General features: G+C 29.6%; 1 protein-coding gene across 3 annotated transcripts in view; it reads right to left on the reverse strand.

Annotated features, from left to right (window-relative positions):
- Nucleotides 1–5,454: 5,454 nt before the first annotated feature.
- LOC145279739 (uncharacterized) overlaps nucleotides 5,455–23,527 on the reverse strand; it is a 454,893-nt gene continuing 436,820 nt past the window's right edge. For 2 of the 3 annotated variants that reach the window (XM_080131038.1, XM_080131039.1), the window contains 4 exons: nucleotides 19,870–19,932; nucleotides 10,277–10,461; nucleotides 8,943–9,111; nucleotides 5,455–6,968 (listed from right to left, as the gene is read on the reverse strand). In XM_080131038.1, coding sequence (XP_079987164.1) covers nucleotides 6,706–6,968; nucleotides 8,943–9,111; nucleotides 10,277–10,461; nucleotides 19,870–19,932 — 680 coding nt within the window. In that variant the 3' untranslated portion in view covers nucleotides 5,455–6,705. Of the gene's footprint in view, nucleotides 6,969–8,942; nucleotides 9,112–10,276; nucleotides 10,462–19,869; nucleotides 19,933–20,845; nucleotides 20,897–23,527 lie in introns of all 3 variants that reach the window. The other variant, XM_080131037.1, reaches the window with a different exon arrangement.

Genomic DNA, 23,527 nt, shown 5'->3' on the forward strand with positions numbered 1-23,527 from the left:
TTATTTAGATATAATAAATCTGGAGTAATGTTGATTAAAAAAAAAAAAAAAAATACCAACTGTGTGTGTTGTGCATTTTTCAAGTTTCAGCTGGACAGAGGCATTTGCCCTTCGTATAGTGGATGCATATAATTTATTGCTTTGTTTTGTCCTTTCCTTTGAAGAAAGGACCAGTCTTTGCATAATTTATATTTGGAGTTGTAATTTTTATGGTTCATGTAATTTTTTTTGTACTCATTTTTACCCGCAAACAAGGTTGGGATCATGCCTAACAAGAAACTAAAGGGAGTTGAGCAGCAAGGTGTCTCTTCACAGTGTATTTGAACTTTTGCATGTTAGGGAAGCAGGAAGAGAATTTCAGGGATACGGATGCTCTCTAGTATGAGTAATTTTCTAGCAAAATAGAGAAAACCCACCATCCTCAAGTGGCCTCTGAGCCTTAATAAGTGGTGACTCCTTTGTAAAAAAAAAAAAAAAAAAAAAAAAAAAGCTTGGCAATATCCTCAATGTATTTGTTCTAATTCATGTCTGAATGTTAAACTGAAGAGTTATTTTTGTTTCATTTTGAAATGCAAAAGATCACTTTCTGACTTTTTAGTTTCACAATTTACTGAAGGGTCAAGACAGTTTAGAAAAAGAAATCTTACTATCGATAGTGCTGAACAATTTGGATCAATAAAGCTAAACAAATTTCCATAGTTAAAAGAAAAATACCAGTAAAGAATGTAATCGTTCAAACAGTTCAAGGTGGTGTTGGAGCTTTGGTCACTGATATTTGGATGAATACCGCTCACTTGAATAGCAGAGGAGTTGAGGGAGACCTGATTCTGTATACATAATCAACAACAGTAATGTAAATCTACATTTTGTTTTTCATTCCAATGCCAAGTCATGGTCTCCTTAGGATGCAGTAAAAGATGTACAATAGGGATTTTCATCTGGAAAGAAGAAAGGCAACAGTCTTCGTGTTTCTGCTTCATAAAACATCGTATCAAAGGAGATAGTAACCATACGAGTGTTGGGACATTAATCGGAATCGGGAATCGGAAAAACAAGAGAATTTGGGGTATCGGAATCAGGAAAATTTGAGCCTCATTTCTGATTCTAAAAGCAATTCTTTTCTTTCTTTATTCTTGTTTAAAACCGAATTTCCAGTTGCTGGCCCAAGTGAAAAATCTAAATGAAAATATGAGTTTATCACAAGTTGGATACAATACATAAAAGGAAGTTTTTTTTTGTTTTTTTTTTAAATTACAAAGAAAATTTTATCTACATTTCAAAATAGATCAGGATTCTATGCTTCCCCCCCCTCCCCTCCATGAAAATCTATTTGTTTTAGATGATTTTAGAATTGCAATTGGGAATAGAGAAAAGAATCAGTACTTGTATCAGAATTGTGGGAAAATATTGGAATCGTCCCAACACTAAATCATACTTACCATGTCCAGGTTTAAAGTTGCCTTGGACAAACATCCAAACCGTATACAGATGTACACATGCTATTGCTGCATGACTTGTTGCACGTTGATATTTTTTACTAATAAATTTGATTAACTAGACTAGAAAGAAAAATAAATTGCAGTCCATGATGACAACATATAAAAGAATCCACTGAAGGACAAATTTAAAAAATAAAATGACTTAAAAATACTCTGTCCAAAATAATGAACAAGACCCCCCCCCCCGCCCCTAAGATGCGTCATTGTTTGTGGTTTCTGAAACCTTAAAAATTACTAGTTCATTCAATAAGTCAGTCCATCATGCTATAATTTTGATCACTAAACATTCATATTGAATGGTGTTATTTTATTTTTAATGTATTCAAACATCTATTCATTTAGACAATAAATTTGATTTAATCAACATTACTAACTAGATTCGAAAGAGAAAAAAAAAATTTTGCAGTCAATTACAACAATGAAAAAAATCATAAGTTACGCTTATGTTTCTGAGGTTTTCAGATCATATCGTATGAATCCGAAGATTGTTGGTATTGGTTTCCCCCAATTTTTGTTTCTTTTAAAGTGTCTCTAGAAAGACATCAGGTATTTACTACAGGCACCACATGAAGGTTGCCAACATCCTAAGTGTTTTTTTTTTTTTTTGGAATGAACTGGATTCGAACTTGGAACTCCAAGGTAGTTAGGTTGTGTCATTAACCACTAGACCACCGTCACCTCCAGTTTTTAGATTAGGATTGATAATTTGTATTATTTGGACTACTGTTCTCATCTTGATTGTTATATTTTTACAATGTTTCAGTTGATGTAACTTTAGACTTTCATAAGATATATCTTGTTGAACTTGCAACAGAAATATTCAGAGTTTAATATGATATACTTAAAAGGTCAAAGATTACATTAATGGAAATGTAAAAAAAAAACAAAAAACTAAAGATAAGAACAGTAATCCGAATGATCCAAATATGAAACATTTATTGCGGACTATTATCCTCATCTTTTTAGTTGTTGTTTCACGTTTCGGCCAACTATTCCTCTAGCCTTCGTCAGGTGGTAACAGCGATATGATAGAAACTCCGAATCTCCTAACTGCATCCTCAGCAATTACTGCCTTCCATAGTTGTTGTCATCTCACCACATTTTGGCCAAGTAAGCCTCTGGCCAGCTTTGGGTAGGATTGAAACCGCTACCTTCAGACAATGCTCACCTGGAACCGTACCATCTGACGAAGGCCAGAGGAATAGTTGACCGAAACGTCGTGAAACAACAACTAAGAAAGATGAGGAGAATAATCCGCAATAAATAAATTAAATAACAAGTGACCCCCCCCTTCCCAAACTATTTAAGTCAGTCTACCATGCTTTCGATTGAAACAGCATTTTCATCGTTAAAACATGCTGCATCTTAAATACATTCAAACATTTCTACAATATGCTCTGTCCTTCGGTTGGTCGCTAACAGTTAATTTTCAAATAAAATCTTCACTACTAAAAGTACAGATTGAATGAAAACATCTTAAAAATATCCATGCATTCAAGTGGTGTCCTGCCCGGTACAAACATTGGCGGCTATGACTCCATCTATCTCTCTGTCATAAGTCATTAATGAATTCATTGTTGCTCATCATTCAGAACTCCAGTCATTCTCAAAAATGTTTGATATATTGCTTTAGCTTTCTTTTCAGTTGTACAGACTGTAGGTTGCAGTTGCTTTCTGTCTGAGCAATGCCCATACTGGGTGATTGTTCTGTCCAATGTAACCAAAGAAATCTTCTGCTCATCATGAGATACGAAACCATGAACAGAATTATTCCTGATGGCTTCCATATTACATTAGTCACCCGTTTTCTATAACCTCACGTTACCCTGATTTTTTTGGGGAGGGGAGTGCTGAAGGGGGTCCTCGACTTTGCCCAAGGGTCTCCCACAAACTAGTGGAAGGAAGGAGTTGCTTTACTTTTTCTTTTGTTGATTTAATAGGAAACTAAAAAAATTGGGTGATGCCAGTAATGATCTGGATTGAAAGAGAAAATGCTTACGTATAGAATAAAAAAATACCAAAATTAAAGTTTTTCTACCTTGATTTTTTTTTCTTTCAAAATAACATTGCAAAAGATTTTCTGAGAAAGTCGGATGTTTCTAAATAATTTCTTTTATTTTGCCATAAGAGAGAATTTGACTTATACAAAAAGGCAGAAAACTCTCTCTGACTACAAATGAGGCAATGGTCGTCTTCAGTATCCATATTTTTCAAAAATTTTATTATCAGGCAAATAACAATCAACAATTAAAAAAAGTATCCAGAGGACATTTTCAACATTCAGTGGTCGTTATGTTGTCTCATATTTTACAAAGCAAAAAAAAAAAAAAAAGCTTTCATTAAATAAAAAATAAATAAAAATAATTCAAATGGAATGACCTCAGTTTATTTCTAGCTTTAGAGTTTATTTCATACAAAATAAAAAAAAATCTAGAAGAAAAATATTTTACAATTTATTAACATAGCTTTGGTGAAACTTCTCACTTCAATGAGGAAGCATTTTTTTTTTTTTTTGTTCTTTTAAATTAAGAAAAGAAAAGTCAGTTCCATAAGCCATTCTCTATTTTAAGCTACTTTTTAGGATGACATCTTCCCCTCCCTCCCCACCTACCAAAAAAAAAAAAAAAAAAAAAAGAAAAGAAAGGAAAATGTTTTTTCATCTCCGTTAAATCTGAAAGTTTGTTTTTTTTCTAAATTTTTTAAAAATTTATTTAATTTGTTTTAATCCAGTTTTTAAAGAATAAAAATCGTTTCTTTGCAGACTTATTATATTCACCTAATGCAACTGATTGGTGAAAAGAAAAAAGTTCATACAAAAATAGCGGCTTTTTTTTAAATTTATTTTTTAAAATTCATCTCTGGAACTTTAGAATTGACTAAGAATGAAGAGAAAACAATAAACAAGGGCTTTTTTTTTTTTAGGGGATTTTCTTTTTAAATATCGACTTAAATACAGAAAACGAAACAGAAAATTATATCTTGCAAATAGGTTAGGTTTCTCAAGCAATGGAGATTGGTTCAGGGTTGATCATGAGAATAAATGATCATGAATTTCCAGGGTGGAGAGGAGTTTTCAATGAACAAAAAATGAGAAGAGATCTTTAATTTGACAAATGGATGGCATCATTATCTCTTCAGCCGGGGGGGGGGGGGAAACACACACATTATATATATATATATATATATATATATATATATATATATATATATATACACACACAGAGACATGTACAAGTTTTGCTACACTGGCATGATAATATTTTGATCTAGTTTTTTTTTTTTTTACACAGGCATCACCACTTATCAAGGCCAAGAGGCCACTCGTTATTAATATTAATAGTTATTAATAGCTAAGATCTTATCAAGAAAAAGAAGTCCATTTTTTTTTTTTTTATCTTTTAGGTGTTTATATTGGATGTTTTGTCTTTTTCCAGACATTTTTTCCTGATAAGATTTTTTTAATTAAAAACTACAGATCGAAACATTGTTTTGCCAGTGTAGCAAAACCTGTATACGTCTGTATAAATAAATATTAATATAAATAGCTCTATTTGTTATTGAGCACTATTATATAAACCCAGTGAATATTCTTTGGATTTTTATCCTATGAATACATTCTTAACCTGGAATACAACACACACACACACATTATATATATATATATATATATATATATATAGAGAGAGAGAGAAAGCAGGAACAGCATAAAATGTGCTGTTCTTGTGAAGGAAGAAGAATTTTTAAAAATTTCTTCTCACTTGGGTGAAAATATCAAGGCTTCTTCTGACAAATCCAATGTACAGTGCTCACATATAAGCATATACTCATGATTGCTAACCGACGCACAAAACAAAGGCTACTTGGTGTGAAATGAGGAAGATAAAAAAAAAACGAAAATAAAAAAAAACATTCGAAAACAGACAAGATAAATTTAAATGAATAAATTACCAAAGAATTTGTAAAAGGTACCGAAAACAATTTTAATAAATAAAATAAATTTGGAAAAAAATAAAAAGAAAAAAACATTTCTACAAGAAAAAAAAAAAAAGCCACATTTTGTTCCAGAGATGAACATTCTGGATGTTTTTTTCCTTTTATGGTACATATTTTTTGCATACAGGACAATAACAATAAGTGATGATCGTTGCTGCACACACTTGCAACATCTTGTGTACACTTGTCTTATAAGAGCAATCACTGCATACAGAGAGAGCGAGAGAGAGAATTTCTCCTTTAAACTTTTTCTTAATTTTTTTATCACAGTTGTACATCGTGTGGAAAAATAGAGAAAAAGCACTAAAATATTTTACACAGAGCTACGGACGTTAAGTGTACCTGTCGGCAGACATCTCTGCCCTCCTCAGGCAAATGCATTCTTTTAACCTTTATAAAGATACTGCCAAGAGATATGAAAGATTTGAAAGAGAAGTTATTGCCTTTCTCCTTTTCAAATAATAGTAGCAGCAGCAGAAATCCAGTCTCCAATCCAGTGGAGAGAGAGAGAGAGAGATGGCATAATCTAACAGTAACACTGGCTTCTTTCTCTGGTCAAATCCAAATTTGGGATCTTTTCCCTCTTCACCCTATTTTATTCCATCCAATCATAGCCCAGTTCAGTTGGGAACAGAACAGGGTGTTTTAAAGAGAGAGATGAGAGAAGAGAACAGGCTTCAAAGGAAGACCAGTAATTTACAGATCTTTTGGAGGAGAAAAAAAAAAAAAAAAAAAAAAAAAATGAAGAAAAGAAGATGTTTGATTGTATTCAGAGAGCAGATGTAAAAATCCAACATGTCGCGATGAAGCAGATCCAAATTTAATTGAGAGTTTATTATTATTTTTTTTTTTTCATGAATAAAGCGTGGTAATCTTCTTTCTAAAACCTTGTTATTTTCTTCTTTCTCCCGCAGCAACAACAGCAGCAGCAGTTGGTGAAAAAGTTACGGCCAACCCAAATGCATCACCATGGCTTTTCACAACGCAATACAAAATGCACAGAGAGAGCGAGAGGAAAAGAAAAAAAAAAAAAAACTTCTCTCCGAGGAGATTTTGACAACCAATTCCTGCACGGGTGACTGTCAACTTGCAGATCAGAATCCACTTAATATTTTTTCAATTTTAATTTTTTGATCTCTATGATTCTTCCAGCGTAATTTGATTAACAAAAAAATTATCCTTCCTCTAAAAAAGGTAGAATTTTGAAAGCAGTTCATTTCTTTCTAAGTTTAGGAATTTTGGAGCCTAAACGTGAAGAGCTGGTTGATGGGGAACTCGTGTTAGCCGCATGTGAACCACTTCTTCCTTGGACCACATGCGTTTGGTATGTCATTGTCGTCTGCTTGCGTCCACCCACGTTACGTGTTTCCGTCTGCACAGTCGTGTAAACTTCAGGTTCGCTGGTCTCGGAAATATCGCTACCTGTACGACTGGGTGGGCGGCTACCTGTGCTGGAACAACGACTCGTCGTACCCACTGAAACAAAAGAAGTCAAAGATTAACATTTATATCAACCCTGAGAGAATCTAAATATGAAAAAAAAGTTTAAGAAAGCAACATTTTAAAATTATATAAAACAAAAAATGGTGTTTATTAGATTGGCACTTATAGCAATGAACAAAATGAAAAATGAAAAACAAAAAACTTATCGCATACCTACTTGTCATGTAATAAGGATAGTATATTCTAAAAAAAATTAATCAAGTATTTTTTTCTTTGTAAAAACAAATTTGCCATTTTTTATCTATAAGTAAAGACTGAAGCCATTTTAATATTCTTCAAAGTTTAACTTATATAAAATGATCCTTTTGAAATAATGTTCTTCTCTTTTGAAAGTTTTATGTTCTAAAAAATACACATTATGTTATTAAATTGTTGTTTGGTTTGAAATTGTACGTATTCGTTGTCTTTCTAACATTATCCAAAAACAACAAAAAAAAAAAACAACAAAAAATTTTTTAAATGAAAGTCAGTTGTCTACCCTTGATTCCTTCATGAAGGCTTATTTGATCACAGTCCTATTATAGCGGTTACAAATACAATATTTTCTCTTGCAAATCAATGTCCCTGCTGGGCGATTTGGCCACACACTGACCAGGTGCATTGATTCCATCTGTCCCCTAAGTATGAATGGCTTTCCAAAAGTAATGCCTCCTATTTTGTTATTCCATCCAAATGGATTAGAGGGGATTGCAAATCATATTCTTATGATGACTGAAATTATGTATTCATGACTTGAACTCAAAACTGAGACTGTCCTTTTCAACCCTCAAATTCAGTCATTTAGGTTCTATTTTCATTGTTTGATTGCTGCTTCACTTATCAAAAGGCTGAAGAGTGTCCCAGTATCATGAACCCATCATGTCCAGCTCAGGAATAATAAACTATCATTAACTATCAAAACCTGATCGACATTTTATAATGTTCTTATCATGGACTAAATGTGTAATTAAATAAAAAAAAAAATCAATTATTTTAATTGATCAAATTCAAGGGTCAAAATAAGAAAAAAATCCAAGAACAGATCCATTCAAACAATGCATTTAGCAATGGACATTTTAAACTTTAATGTAACATGCTTATCTCAGTTGCAAGGAAATATCAAAAAGAAAAAAAAAAAGGGAAAATGTTTTAGCCTAAATATAGTTTAACAAATTTTTATATCATTTCACAATCTAGTGTTGAAGATCACCAGCATCAAGTTGACACATGTCATGTCAGACGATCGGAAGAACAGTACACCTATTCAGTTTCATTAGCTTACACTATGGAGTTTCTGTGATGGTTATATCTTAAATGATGTTAATTTTTTGAAAACATTGTATTGTTTAATTAATTGAAAGTGGAATATACGAAAGCAGTTCCAAAAGTAATACCTCCTATTTTTATTCTGCCCATATGGACAAGATGAAATTGCAAATTGCATTGTTATGATAACTGAACTTATGCATTCATGACTTGAAAGTTTCATCTCTGTTGCAGATAATGACAGTGTGAGACTAAGAAAGTAACTCCTGTCATGGACGTACATCAGAAGCAGATATGCATCATTGAACTTCTGGCAAAAGTGCATTGAAAATGATAGTGACTATATAAAAAAATAGATTCTGGAGAAAATAAGGTAGCTCGTTTTAATGATACCACCCCTGTCTTTGTATCTCTTATACTTTTTGAGTGAAGAAGAAAAAAAAAATGGAGGCTTTACTTTTGGAAAGACCCCTTCATATTTTTTTAATCCACCTCCAGAAAACTAACAGGTTTATCCAGAAAAGGCTAAACAAGCATATAAGAAAGTAGAAATAATTCAAATTAAAATTTAGTCATAAAGTATATACAAATAAAAAATTAAAATTTTAAAAAGAATCCATCGCATCAGTCTTTCATTTTTTTTTTTTTTTTTTATAAAGTACTTTTTTTTTATGAATTGGAAAAAAGAGAAAACAAACTTACCTGGACTTCCTACACTAATTGGACTCCGTATACTGCTGCGTGGTGTGGCTGCTTTACCATAGCGAGGAGTTCGGCTGTTTGGATCTGTTCGAGACATTATCTGTCTTACTTCAATATCTGGACTGGATCTCACACGTTGTCGAAACTGATTTGGATAATGAGCTCGACACTGGAAAGATAAATTGTTGAAAAAAAAAAAAAAAAAAAAATTGTTTAGTAATTTGATAATAAAATGTTTTTCAGTTATAAAATACTTTAGACAATTTATCCAATCTTATATTGGAACAGGATTAAACGTGGCAATACTGAAAATGTAAGGCATTTAAATCTATCTGTGCAACCTTGAGTTAGAATAAGTTTAAGTTTAGCTTAGTAAATAACTTGCTTGCATTTGGACAACAGTGGCATATTTAAAAAAAAAAAAAAAATTTAATGCACGGACAGATATAAAATAGAATCATTATTATCATGACCTTGCAATAAAAAAAAAAAAAAATGGAAGATGGTAAAATGTGTGTAACATCTTTATATTAAAACTTATCTCTACTTCTGGGGCCAATTCAAATATATCATGATAAACTATACATTAAAATTATATTGTTATAAAGTAATCTAAGAACATTAACCAGAATTTATATTTCTTTTAGTCCATCTGCCCATTTCACGTTTTCTCAAACTACTGGGCTGATCTGGCTGAAATTTTGTATGGACCTTCATTGTGATAAGGTGCAGTGAACTAAGTATTATGATCAATTTCATGCACAGTTAGGATTAATATTCAATGCAAAAATAGGCACAACCATATTCTACTATCAATTTGCCAGAAAGCAAGAATTCTAAATTAATAGGCTATAACTTTTGCTAATTTTTAATGTGCTAAAAAGTAAAACAGACATAATATAGAAGACACTTTTCAGTCCATTAAAAATGGGTTAAAAGCGAAATAGACAATATAAAAAACTTAACACATTAAAAACTAGCATTATATTGTCTATTTCACTTTTAACCCATTACTTTAGAGACCATTTTTTGATGGGCTAAAAATGTCTAATTCATTTATAATTCTAAAGCATTGATTCAACTCATTTATCACTGAATAACAATATAAGGAGTTCTCATTTGAGGAATTGTAATACGAGATAAACTGACTCATATCACCATTTTTTTTATATTTACACCTTTTCTTTTTTTTTTTGCATGATTTAAAATAAACTTGGATTCTTTTAATGTCGGTAACAGAATACAGAAAAATTTGTTTTCATTGGTTCAAAGAGTTAAATCAGAAGAGTTGATGATATAATCAGGGCTTTAAGGTGAATAAGAATCAAACCTACCTTCCCGACATGTCCACTGGCTGAACTTGCCGAGCGTCCACTTACTGATGCGGCGCCTGAATAAGTAGAACTGCCAGAATAAACGCTGCCGGACGGACTCTTCGTAATAAAGCCCGTCATGGACTGACTAATGCCCTGGGCCAAAATGAACTGCTCCCGAAGTTCCACATTAGTCCTTCCTTTTGCTATAAAGAGAAAATAACAAAAAAGACAAATGAGAAAAAAAAAAAAAAAAAGTATTTAAATGTTGAAGATATTTTGGAGAAAAAAAAAAAAAAAAAAAAAAACAAATTCCAGACATTGGATTTATTATTGAAGGACCCACAGCCATCCTCACTAAATTAGTGGGATTCAAACATCCAGAATTTGTCGTCAACTTTTGATTTTAAATGTAAAGTTAGTATTCTAGTGGACATATTAACTCTAAATATAAAGCAAAAAATACAATGAATAGCAAGAAATCAGCTAGCTTGACATAGTTTTTGTCTAAAAGTTAATTACTCTCAACAACAATGTTATTTCGTAATTTCAATATGCAAAGTATGCATTACAGTCAGTTTATAAATATTTTCAGATGAAAAAAAAAATGGTTTATTGAGTAGAAAAAGGCAAAGTAAGCTTTTAGAATATTCTTAGAAATAAAAAAATAATCAATACAAAAATGTTGATTTATTGGTAAGCAAAATTCACAATCCTAAAAACTAAAAACTATTGTCAATTTCTTTTCAAAATTGACAGTTTTTTTATAATGAAGATGTCAAAAGAAAAAAAAAACAAAAATCTTATGGTTCATTTGTGTTATCGATTGATTGCCCTAAAAAAAATAAACATAAAAGTCAATTAAAAAGAAGGGATCAAATCTGAGAAGACGTGTGGTCTGTTTTTCTCTGCTCATCAGGTGTAAATACCTGACAAAATAAAGATATTTTACATACCTTCAATTCCTTTTGTAGCAAAAGAGAGAGGGATGAATAAATGCCGAATATTTGGTGACAAATGAGATTAATATTAAAATCCACATTCAGACAATCACGAATCAAAATTGATGAAACTTGATTGTTTAAGAGAAAGTTTTAGCTCATAATAAGAAATTAAAATTATTTCCATGAAAACAAATTTATATTTTTGAAATATTTTACATATGAATTTTGTGTTCTTAAAATAAACACATTTGAAAAATGTATTACTGCTTTTATATGACAAGGGCACAATCAGATATTGATTTTCCTTTCGACTTAGTAGCATAACTTAACCTTAATACTAGACTTTTACCTATAAACTTTAATTTAAGTAAAAAAAAAAAAAATGACTTTCCGTTGACCAGTTCAAAGTCACTTTAAATTTTATGATGGTAAAAACAAGCCATTAAAAAAAACATTATTAATAAGGTGGCTGACTTGTATTTACATTGTGACCATTTGAATGAGATTTTAAAGTCTTTAAACTTCAGACATTTCTAGCTTGAAGTAAAATTTAAAAATGAAGTATTATGGTTAAGTTGTACAACTAAGAAAAAAGGAAAACATGAATTTTCGACCACGCTCCTATTATTTAAATGTTTCATCAAATTGATTGAACATATCCCAAAAACATTTTTGTAAACAGTTTGACATTTTGGGGACAAGAATCCATTTTATGTCACCAAAACAAACAGCCGAATCAGTTGGTTGAAGCAATAATAAAACAAGAAATAAAATAATTTCATTTATGTCAGCAAATTTTATAATTATTTTTTCTTTTGAAACATCACTTTCTAGAAATACAGTTTGTAAATGTTACTTTGTTAGGTGACATTATTCAAACAATTGAAACTCATTTAACTTAAAGTTTTATTTAGAATTGTTCAACATCATCAATCGTAGATGTAACGTTGTTAAATGTTTTTTTGTTCTAACAATTTTATATTCAGATGATTTTATTTATTTTTTTACTCAAAATTGGTTATTTGCAAAACTATTGTGCATTATGTTTATAAAAATATTTTTTTTACATTAAATTTCACATTAAATTTTAGTTTTACATTATGTCGATGCAATCATAGTTTTGTATTTGAAAATAATACATGGTATCATTTAAAATGGACACTAAACCATGAATTGTTTTATTTTAGCTAAGTTTCAAAGGCAATGTTTTGAATACTCATTTGATATTATCCTCTACTTGGGCAACACCGTATCATATATATATATATATATATATATATATAACTACTTCATTTATTCGCATAAATTTAATATATGAAAGTATAGATTTATGCGTAAACTTTAAGTATTTACTTCAAAAGTGCTCAATACGTAGGTAGAGCTAGTTAGTAATTTATAAAATATATATGGCGATTAAGCTACACTGAATATTCTGCGTTTCATCCAACTATAGGATTCGTCAGGCTTATGCATAAGCCTGACAAATCCTATAGTTGGATGAAACGCAGAATATTCAGTGTAGCTTAATCGCCATATATATTTTATAAATTACTATATATATATATATATATATATATATATATATATACATACATACATACATACATAACAGACTCCTTCAGTCATTGACAGACTATGGATACCCACGAAGGTGTGCCTGCATGTGAAATTTTTATGTCAGGAAGTGTGCAATCTCCAACCACACCTCTCCAGAGTCGACATTGTAAAATACCAGTAGCAAGTGAAGTGTATGTACAGGATGACTGGAAACAAATATTGAAATAAGCAGAGATCACACACACTGCTTAGAATTCCCAAATGGTCACCAATCTGGTACTAACAAGGCTCAATGTTGCTTAACTTTGGTGATCTAATGAGAACTGGTGTGTCAACGCAATTATACCATATATATATATATATATATATATATATGTATGGAAAAATTTTATGAACCAAAATTGCAAAAAGACTTTTTTTTAAAAGATCGATAGATTAAAATATATAAAATATCTCAAATAAATCAGAGAAACATGAAAAGTATCATTATCACTATTCAAAAAAAAAAAAAAAAAATTCATTAAATATTTGGTGAGTAAATTTCAAATTTGTTTTTTATATAGTATACCTGAAGCGTCACTATGGAATAGTAGTCATCGCAAGTCAACTTACCTTCAACTCAACATTTTGTTGAGTCTCGCAGTTCCTTGCTCGACTGATATAAATGCACACACAATATTAAGCTGAAAGTATTTGCTAACGATATTTATCTAATGATAGGTGGAGGGCTTATAGAAAAATAATTCGAAATATAAATCATATTTACAATTACTTTTTTCAAGTTTCAATTTTATCTCCCTTTATTTTTAATTTAAAAAATTAGATTAATAGTCAATAATAATTGTTGTTGCTTTTTAGAAAACTAAATAAAATCCATGCAATCCTTTCAAAATCTGTAAACTTTTCCGTTCAAAAAGAAAAAGGAAACATGAAAACAAGATTGGGAAACAATGAAAAGAAATCGCAATAATTCAAAACAACAACACATCCATTTGGTGACGGACAAATCGACGCACATGGGTTTCAATTTATTTTAGCTTTTGTTTTCTAAATAATAAAAAAAAAGTTAAACATTTATGGAAAAGTTTGGAATACATTTGGTGCTTTTATACAAGAAAATGTTTTAAAATATTTTATTTTAAAATCAATGTTTAAAATGATTAGTTTCAAGTTATATTTTTATAAATGATTTTGTGTAATTTTTTTTTATTTATTAATTTTGCAAATAAATTGATATGATTAATGTCAACAGGTTTGTTTCTCAGAAAATAATGCAGTATGGTTAACAGTGAAATCAATATATAACAACAAATAACTTCTAACAAATATTAATTTATTTTATTGCGGACTATTATCCTCATCTTTCTTAGATGTTGTTTCACAACGTTTTGGCCAACTATTCCTCTGGCCTGCGTAAAAAAGATGAGCATAATAGTCTGCAATAAATAAAATTAATAAATAATACTCATCTCAATAATGAATTCCAATTAAATAAGATATTCTAACAAATACATTAAAATTTAATTTTCTATTAGCTCATGTACTTTTAACCTTCTAAAAACTGACATTTTTCAAAATTAGATTTCTCTTAGAAATGCTATATGTGCCCCCCATCCCCACCCGAATTGTACCCATTAACAAAAACTCTTGGGTTTTTGCCTGAGAAGTAATAATAATAATAAATGCCTTACCCCATCACAAACTCTAAGTCGAGAGTGTACAGAATTCAAGGTTAGTTGTAAGGCAAGCAATTTTTTATCCGCCCCTCCCCCTCTCCAAGAATTGTCAACAGGCAGTGTTATTTATATTCCTCGTTAATGTTTTGTGACTCAATCAATTTTAAGATAAATTCAGAAATAAATCTTGCAATCAATTTCAGCACTAAAAGTATATAGATCGTTAGACAATTAAATTTTAACGCATTTGGTTAAAGTTATTAATTCTATTTTTTTTTTAATTTTTGATTTTTAGGCTATTAACCATACCATATAGTTAGCGTTTCTTGTTCCATAAACACTGGAAACGTGTTTACAAAACATTCAAACATTGAAATAGAAAATAGTGGCTTTTATGACAATGTGATTGTAAAGTTTAGTTTTTATTAATTTTCTTTAAATAAAAACTTTTGCAAGAAATATTAAAAAAAAGCCATGCATATGATATGAAAATAGATACTGCTAATATTTGAAAGTTTATATTTTAAAATATTTTAAATAAATACTGATGAATGTTTTATACTTAAGTTTTCACTATGATTAAAAGGGATGTTTGGTGAGTTAGTTTTATCTTCTGCTTGTTGTCTTCTATTCAATTGTTTTAAATGTTGCACCCCCTCCCCAATTTGATGATTCTATTAAAAAAAAAAAAAAAATTTTAATTAGTAAATGAGGTTTCCAACTAAAACTTTCATGAATTGAAGATGTTTGGGCGAGTCGATTCTGACAAAATGGAGGAAAGTTTTGTTTCTAAGTCCTCCACCCCTACCCAACACAAGGTGTGTAAAAGCAATGTTCAACATGATGGAACAAGCAACACCCAAGAAAAAGATGGGAGAGATAAATAGCCCGATAAATTCGAAGTACAAGGGAGATAACTCAAGCCTTTGATGCAATTATTTTTTGCATGGATATTTTTTTTTTAATTATAGTCAACTAACGTCTTTCTGTGTTTTGCACGTGACTGATTCCAGAACCGGTGACGACTCAAAATAAGTCCCTCCAATTTTTTCTATTATTATTATTGAAAACCCCTTTTTGCGAACTTTTTTATTCATTAAAAATTATTGAAAGCATTTTGTAAACTTGAAAAAAATTTTTAATAAAGAATTATTGAAAACACTTTCTGCAATCTTTTAAGTCATAAACTATTTAGTTTATGACATAATGCCAGTGATGGAACTGTACATCATCAGAATATTAATAAAAGACTTATTAAAACATTTTTTGACACTTTTAGTACAACTCGATGGTTGGCACAGCAGTAGCAGTGTCCTGACCAACAGAGAATGAATGCTCAATGTAAACTTCTGTTTGATTTATAAAAAAAATTCATTAAAAACTTGTTATTTTCATTCTTATTTCATAAACATCTTAAAATGTTCAAATAAAAACTTTATTTCCAAAAAAATATTTCTATAATTTTAATCTTAAATACAATTTGTATAATTTTCAATAATTTACTTTTATTTTATTTTAATAAATTACCCCCAAAATCAAATATTAAATATAAAAAAAAGATTATCTCTTATTATAAATATGCATTATGTAGGATAGTTTTAGTATTGTATCTATGAGTTTCCCCCCCTCTTTTTTTTATTAAAAAAAAAAAAAAAAAAAAACAAAAAAAAAAAAAAAACAAAGATGGAAGTTGTTTTCAATAGTAAAATGCTATAACTTCTACAATAAAAATAAATTTATGAACTGTTTTTTTTTTCAGTAGTAAAATGAATATAAATTTCTTTTTCATATTATATTAAAAAATAAAAATTTAATCTGAGTTCCAACAAGATTTTTTTTTTTTTTAATGATATTTTGTTTAATGAGATCCTCTTAAAATCATAAATCAGTTTTTAAATCAAATAAACAAATTAGTCAATGAGTTGATGCCAGCGGCATTGTAATGATAAATTATGTACACTGTTGGCCATCTACAGATTAAAATTTGCCTTGCATCAAGATACAGAAAGCCTTTGTAAACAAAGGAATGCGAATTCTGACTATAATGAACTTCACTTAAGGAAATATTGATAATCATTTGAAATATTAGCACTTTAGCATTATTGGCACAGGAGATCTTTTTTGGTTTCAGTTTGGAGAGCACCCATCAGGGGAGATAATGCAATTTAAATCAATATTTTATTATTTCAGAAGTTTGATTTTATTTGTTTTGAAAATTTTCTTAATTTTATTTTGAACTATTCATAAATCTTAAAAGTCATACACTTTGACAGCTTTCATTTATTTATTTTTTAAAATAATTTTAAAAAACTGTTTTCTTAATTTTATTTTAATTCAATACGTTTTATTTTGTATTATTGTATTGTTGACATTTGTTGTTCACTAAATTGCATTGTCTTCCCCTGATGTGTGCTCTTCAAATAGAAACCAAAAAGTTATCCCACGACAGTAATACATAAGTACTGAAAAATTAAATTTTTTTTATGTATACTATTTGCATTAAATTTGATTAATAGTCATTAGACACTAATTCGGAAGTGATTTTAATCTAAATTCAAGGCGTAAAGTGTTTTTTTTTTTTTTTTTACACACGTTCATCCAAAACAAGGCATATCACCACTTGGATGTAAGGGGCTACTATTTGGAACCATACATAGGAAAGATGTTATTTTATGTTGCATTTAAACTTCTGCATATCAGTACAGTCAAGGGAGCAGGTAGCAGGAGGGAATTCCAAAGTCTGTTTGAGGGAAGAAACTAATAGAGCAGAAAGCTTTCTGACATTTAGGGACCTCAACAGTGAAGATGTGTCATTTTATTGACAAGCGGGTTTGCCGGGGATATGTACATCGAGGGGGGTCACATTGATTTTAACTTTTGTATGGGAAGATAAAACTGTTGCAAAACTGTTCTATTCAGAGTAAAGGGATCAATTTCACTCATCTTGAAATGGGTATTCTTTTATTCTTTATAACTTGAGAAAATTTTCTTTACATTAAAAAAGTGACATTCTTCTATTTTCTCAATTCCATATTTGCTTTTATTTCAAATTTTTCCGGACTTATAAAATTCTGAATGAAGCTATAAAATAGTTGATGCATTAATAAATCGATTCATTTCATGTTTGCAGTCATTCTCACAAAAACGGCCATTTGGGGGTTTAGTTTTGTTTTCTGTTATGTTTGCAACAAGCAATAAAATAAACTCAGCCAAACAGTTAAAAAAAAAAAAATGAAAAAAGAAAGTTGAGAATATAAAAAAAAATATCTTTTAATACAAAAGTTTTAAAATCGACTATAAAAAACTGTACGATTTTGTTCAGAAACAACAAGTTTACGAGTTTTATTCTTTTTTTTTTTATTTATTTCACTGTAAAAGTGATCTATCTCGGTTTGAATTTGGAAAGAAATGTACAAGCAAAACGATGCCATAAAATATTCATGTTGATTAAACAATAATTGTGTGATTAATAAACAAATTCATCATGCCGTCATTTTCATTAAAAGATGGCTGCATGAAAATATTCAAAAGAAGCAAGGCTCATTCCATGCAATGACAACCAACAGCTGGTATGACATGCCAGTGGAAGGTCATGAAAATGGTAAAAACATCGATGTTTAATAAATGTGATTACTAAACAAAAAAGAAAAAAAAATTGAATGAACAAAAAAGGTTAAGAAAATCGTTTGACTTCATTTTCTGTTTTTACCATAAAAACAGAACTATGAAAAAAAAAAAAAAAAAAGAAAAAAAAAAGCAAACAATAAAAAACAAAATGAAAACCCCAATTAGAAGAAAAATGAAAAACCCAATTAGAAGAAAAATGAAAAACCCCAATTAGAAGAACAATCCAATTTAGCAAATACCAGAAGTCGGTATTTTGAAATCACCTCAGGCAGGTGTGTGACACAAAGCCAGTTTAATGTGGGGGACCCCGTATCTTTTGATGGTCAATACCAGAAATTGATCGAGTGCATTCCGCAGAAGCAATAGAAAAAAAAAAAAAAAATGCATTGCCAAAGAGCAATTTCCTTTCACAATAAAAGCAAAAATTGAAGCAGAAACATGGAATTGTATTTAATAGAAAGCAACACTTAATAATAAAAAAAAGAGAGAAATAGAAAGAAAGATAAAGATGGAAAGAGAAAGAGAGTAAGAGAGATTTTGGGTGGGGTTGGTGAGGTAGAAAGTTTCATGTGTGAAGAATCTTATGGCTTTGGTAGTTTTTAAAAATTTTTTTTATCTCATCTTTTACCAAAATGAGACATGCGTAAATTGTAAAGAAATGACTTGCAAATATCATTCTTCACTATTCTGTAAGAATTTCTTTCAGGTAAGCACCAACAAACTAGATGCTCAAAATTAGTTGCATTAATAATTAACAAAATTGAAAAGTAATAAACAATCGTTGAAATAAATAAATACATCTTTTTTTAATCAACAAAAAATAAAATAAAAATAAACAAAAATCCAAACCATACAAAAAAAAAAAAATTGATGTAGTTGCAAAAAGTTTCTTTTTGTTTTGTTTTCCAAACTGGGCTTATTAAGATATTAGTGGGATAGAGGGTAGCGAGAGATATAAAAAGAAACCTACACCCGACGTGTTCAGGGAACCATTGTTTGAAATAATGGCGCGTGCGTCTCCACAGGCCAACTTTAAAAGGCAAAACAAGTAAAGAAAGAAAGAAACGTCAATAAACCACTAAACAAAATGAAAAGGAAAAAAAAAAAGAGAAGTTAAATCTTATTTCAGTCAACTAAATTATTAAGTGAAATGAACTCCGGCAAACAATTTACTTAAAATCACTTTCTTCAAAGAAAAAAAAAAAAAATTACTATAGTAAGTTGACTAGCTTACGTGAAACAATGATCAAAACCTCGTCACATTTGAAAAATCATATATGGAAATGTGAAATTTTTTAGATTACAAGGGAGATAATTATGAAATCAATTCTAACAAAAAGAGATAATCCAACATCCATCCAGATCCTTAATTTATTTTTTTTAAATAAAAGGTGTCGATGGAGATATGTTGACCCTTTTGTTGAAATTATGATTTCATGTTTATCTCCCTTACAATATTCTCCAAAATTTCATGATTCCTTATTGGATTTTTTTTTTATTTTATTTTTTTTAAATTTTAGATATGACCAGTTTTTAATCGTCGTTTCAACCAGTCAAGTTCCTATAAACGAAATCATTGAACTTTTTTCAAAACGTTTTACTAAAAACATGCTTTTAAGTAAAAATAAATTGCTTGTGAGCAATGTTGAAATCCATTTCACTCTAAATAATTTTGATAACTGGGATAGGAATTAACAAAGATAAAACCTTAAAACATTTTTTTTTTTAAAATTATTTGAATAAAGTTCTCCATATTGAATTTGCCCCCAAAATATATACACATCACCTGCTCTGTTGCTACCATACTTACAATTAGTAAGTGAGTGTTTTCTCAACCGCTTTTGTTTTTCTTCTGGGGGTAATGTAAATAAACCTTTAAGAAAACAGGGGGCAGACAAGCAAAGAAAATACACATTATGATTTTCCACCACCCACATGATCTTTGAGGGGGAAGAAAAAATAAAGTTAAAAAGAAAGTAAAAAAACAAAACAAAAAACAAAACAAAAGAAAAAACAACAACAACAACAGAACGGACAAAAAACAAAAGGAAAAAAACTACGAAAATTAGAAAGGTTTTCTTCTCTTTCTCTTTTAGGTGAACCATGCCACGGTTACCTTAACAACAAAAGAAGACAGAAGCAAAGAAATACAACATTCAAGAGTCTTCATCTGATATCAGGATTTTCATTTAAAGGATTAGGATGATAAAAAGTTTTTGAATTTCTTGGACTATCTGAATATCTATTCTCAGCCTGGATGTTACAATAACAATGTTTCGGTCGATATAATATTTGATCATCAGGTGAATCTTTTCAAACCTGGGAACCTGTACAAAATTTCGAACTGAACTTTTTATTTAATTCATAGGGGTAGATTGTTCTATTTCCATCAGCCATGATGGTGACTGGACATGTGGACTAATGGCAAAGAGTATTGTTTAACAATCAATCCTAAATGACAATCTGGAGATTGATGGTTTAATTCTTATTATTAGTGATAATTACTAATAACATAAATTAACATTTCTACCCAGTCATGACTAATAGGATGAGACTAATTTTCCCTTTAGGTCAAATTAAAGGGCTCAATTTAAAATTTCTTATAGGTTCCAGAGTTCGAGTAGAATTTTCTGAAGTTTGAAAAGATGCACTTGAAGGTTGACGGTTATATTGGCTGAAGCGTTGTGAATATAACAAAGATGAGAATAATAATCAGAATAATCCAAATTATCAATCCTCATCCCCCAAATTCCAAAACATTAAGAGTTTTGTAGAGCAATTTTTACCATGTTCTGTCGGGCATTTCAGTATCAATCTCAAGGTTGCCTTATCAAGTTCTGTAAAGAGGAGAAATAAATATGCCAAAGAACAAAACAAAATTTGTTTAAAAAAAAAAAAAAAAACCAAATACTTTAATCTAAACCAAATCAGAATGAGACGCAGGGTGGGAACGACAAAAAGAAATCACTAAAAAACAGAGCAAAAAAGTTAAAACAGAAATGACTGTCCTTTTCCTGTTTTTGTTTGTTGCTGCCTATTCTCGTCACCCTTGCGCAGATAGGCTTATTACAAGTTGCTATAAATATGAGCATTTTATAATAGAGTTAATCTCAAACTCGAGCTAATTTAGCAGAGATTAACAATTATGAAGACAGCAATGGCAACAGCTGATTATCCCCTTTATCTGACAAGTTATCTCCCCTGAAATTTTACTTTACCGGAGTGGAAAATGAGGTGAATTTTCTTTGAGATTACTTTCTCAATAAATGAAAGTGTGGGACTGTTATGCCATTTTTCCTTAGTTCAGCGGAGGACACTCCACTGCCTGAAAACAAGAACGGACAATCAAAAGCAGATGGAATTACATTACTAACCTAACCATTTATGAATGTGGAACAAACGATCATATTATATAATACCATAATGACTAAAGGAAGCATCTTTCTTCCATTATTAATACAGACGATTGCATAGAGTCTACAACAATGAGAAAATGACTGCATAACAGTATCATATGAGAAAGTCAGTGGCCAGAAGAAAATGCTTAAAAAGCAGATCAATCTCATTTCCTTCCCCGGACGATAAACCTCAAGGGGAGATAACCTGCAAAAATAAGAAGATAACTAGTGGTTGACGCAGATGAAAATGAAACAAAAAGGAAAAAGCAAACAAATTTCGCAAGAGTCAAAAGAAAAATAGCGGAAAAAAAGAAAAGAAAATTCATGAAAAAAAAAAAAAAACTAATAAAAATAAAGACAAATAAATAAAATCATAAAAGAACATTTGGTTACACTTCATTAACTTCAAATGTAAAAAAAAAAAAAAAAAAAAAAGGACTGAAAAAGCAGAGGAAAACCTGAGAAAAATTAAATCTCAAATATGGTTATAAAAAATAATTAAAAGCCAACATTTTACTTTGTTTCTCTTTGTTTTTTTTCTCTCTTCTACCTTGTTGTTCTTATTTTTATTTTTTAAAAATTATTTTTATAATCAAGTGTAAAGGTAAGAGAAGGAGAATTAAAAAGAAAATGTACAGCCATTCAGTGTTGTATAGCGATTGATAAAAACGAAAAATATCCTGAAGCAGAGCAACGTAGCAGCAACAATAGCAGCAGCAAATGAAAAATAATAAAACCAAAAACGGGGAATTTATAATGTAATAGTTTCGTATTATTTCCAGTGAAATGGTTTTACCAAACAACTTATGTTTCTTAAATAAATGTTCTAGTATTATAGGTACGTGCTATTTAATAGTGGAAACTGATAGTGCTCATAGTTTTATAAAAGCTGGCTTATAATTTTTTTGTAAGTTTCCAATTATTTTTTTTATTGTGTTAAAAAAGTTATAATGAAAAATGTTTTCCTGGTGGCTTCAAAAGTGCGAAAATTCAGCTAAATTTGAAAGTTAAATAAATTCATTGTAAAAATCATTTGGAAGATAAATTAGTTTTCTGGGAAAATTTCAAAAATAATGAGTAAAGTCTAAAGATATTAAATTAAAAAAAAAAAAAAAAAAAAAAAAAAAAAAAACGAAACAAAAAACACCAGTTATTACAAAAAGATTGCTTGGTTAGCACCCCCCAAAATGAGAGTTTCGTAATAGATCTAGCTTTGCATAATGAAAATAAGCAAAGGGGCCGAACATAAGTTCTAAAGAAACTCAAAACATCAGAAAATGAATTTTATTTGAAAATTTATAGAGGAATGGAAACATTATTATAACTTAATTTCTGTATTTTTGAAGATTATAAAAATATTTAATTTAGGTAATCCTATTTTGTTGTAATAAAAAGAAGTGCTTATTTAGAATGTTGTTATTTTTTTTACAAAACCTATCATAACAATAAATTAAATTCTTTTTAAAACAAAAGCAAAAGTTCATTCCAAGTGTGAAACAAGCCAATTAAAATCACTGATTACACCGACAATTTATTCTGTGAAAAAATAAGCTAAAACAATTAATAATTAAATAGAATACTACAGGTGGGATGCAGATTTTTTTTTTCTTTCACTGTTGCCCATCCATAGTTTGACAGTTATTAAAAATAATATCATTTTTAAAAAAATTATTTTTTTGTCTTAGTGATCCTGGATCCCATTTTTTTTTTTTTTCACTTTTATTTTCAAGATTGTAAAAAACAAATTCTTATGCCGATGTTTTCACCATCATGCATACAAGGAAAATATATTACATTAAAAATTTTAGAAAGAATTGTTATCATTAAAATCACATGAAATATTTTTTGTGATTATATTTAATTCAATAATATTATTAGTTCGAGAAATTATCTTTTCTTTGAGTAATATCCATTTCATCAATACTGACTTTAGGGCTTTTTTCATAATGTTCCTAAAATATTAAAGAAATTTTTTTGAAAATGATCATCTACGATGCTTTATTTTCATAAAAAAGCGCATAAATTCATGTGTTTTTCTTAGTATTTAAAACTAACTTTAGGAAAGGTGTT

This window comes from Euprymna scolopes, chromosome 7 (assembly GCF_053919585.1).
Source record: "Euprymna scolopes isolate OS-2025 chromosome 7, ASM5391958v1, whole genome shotgun sequence".
Classification (NCBI taxonomy): Eukaryota; Metazoa; Mollusca; class Cephalopoda; order Sepiida; family Sepiolidae; genus Euprymna; species Euprymna scolopes.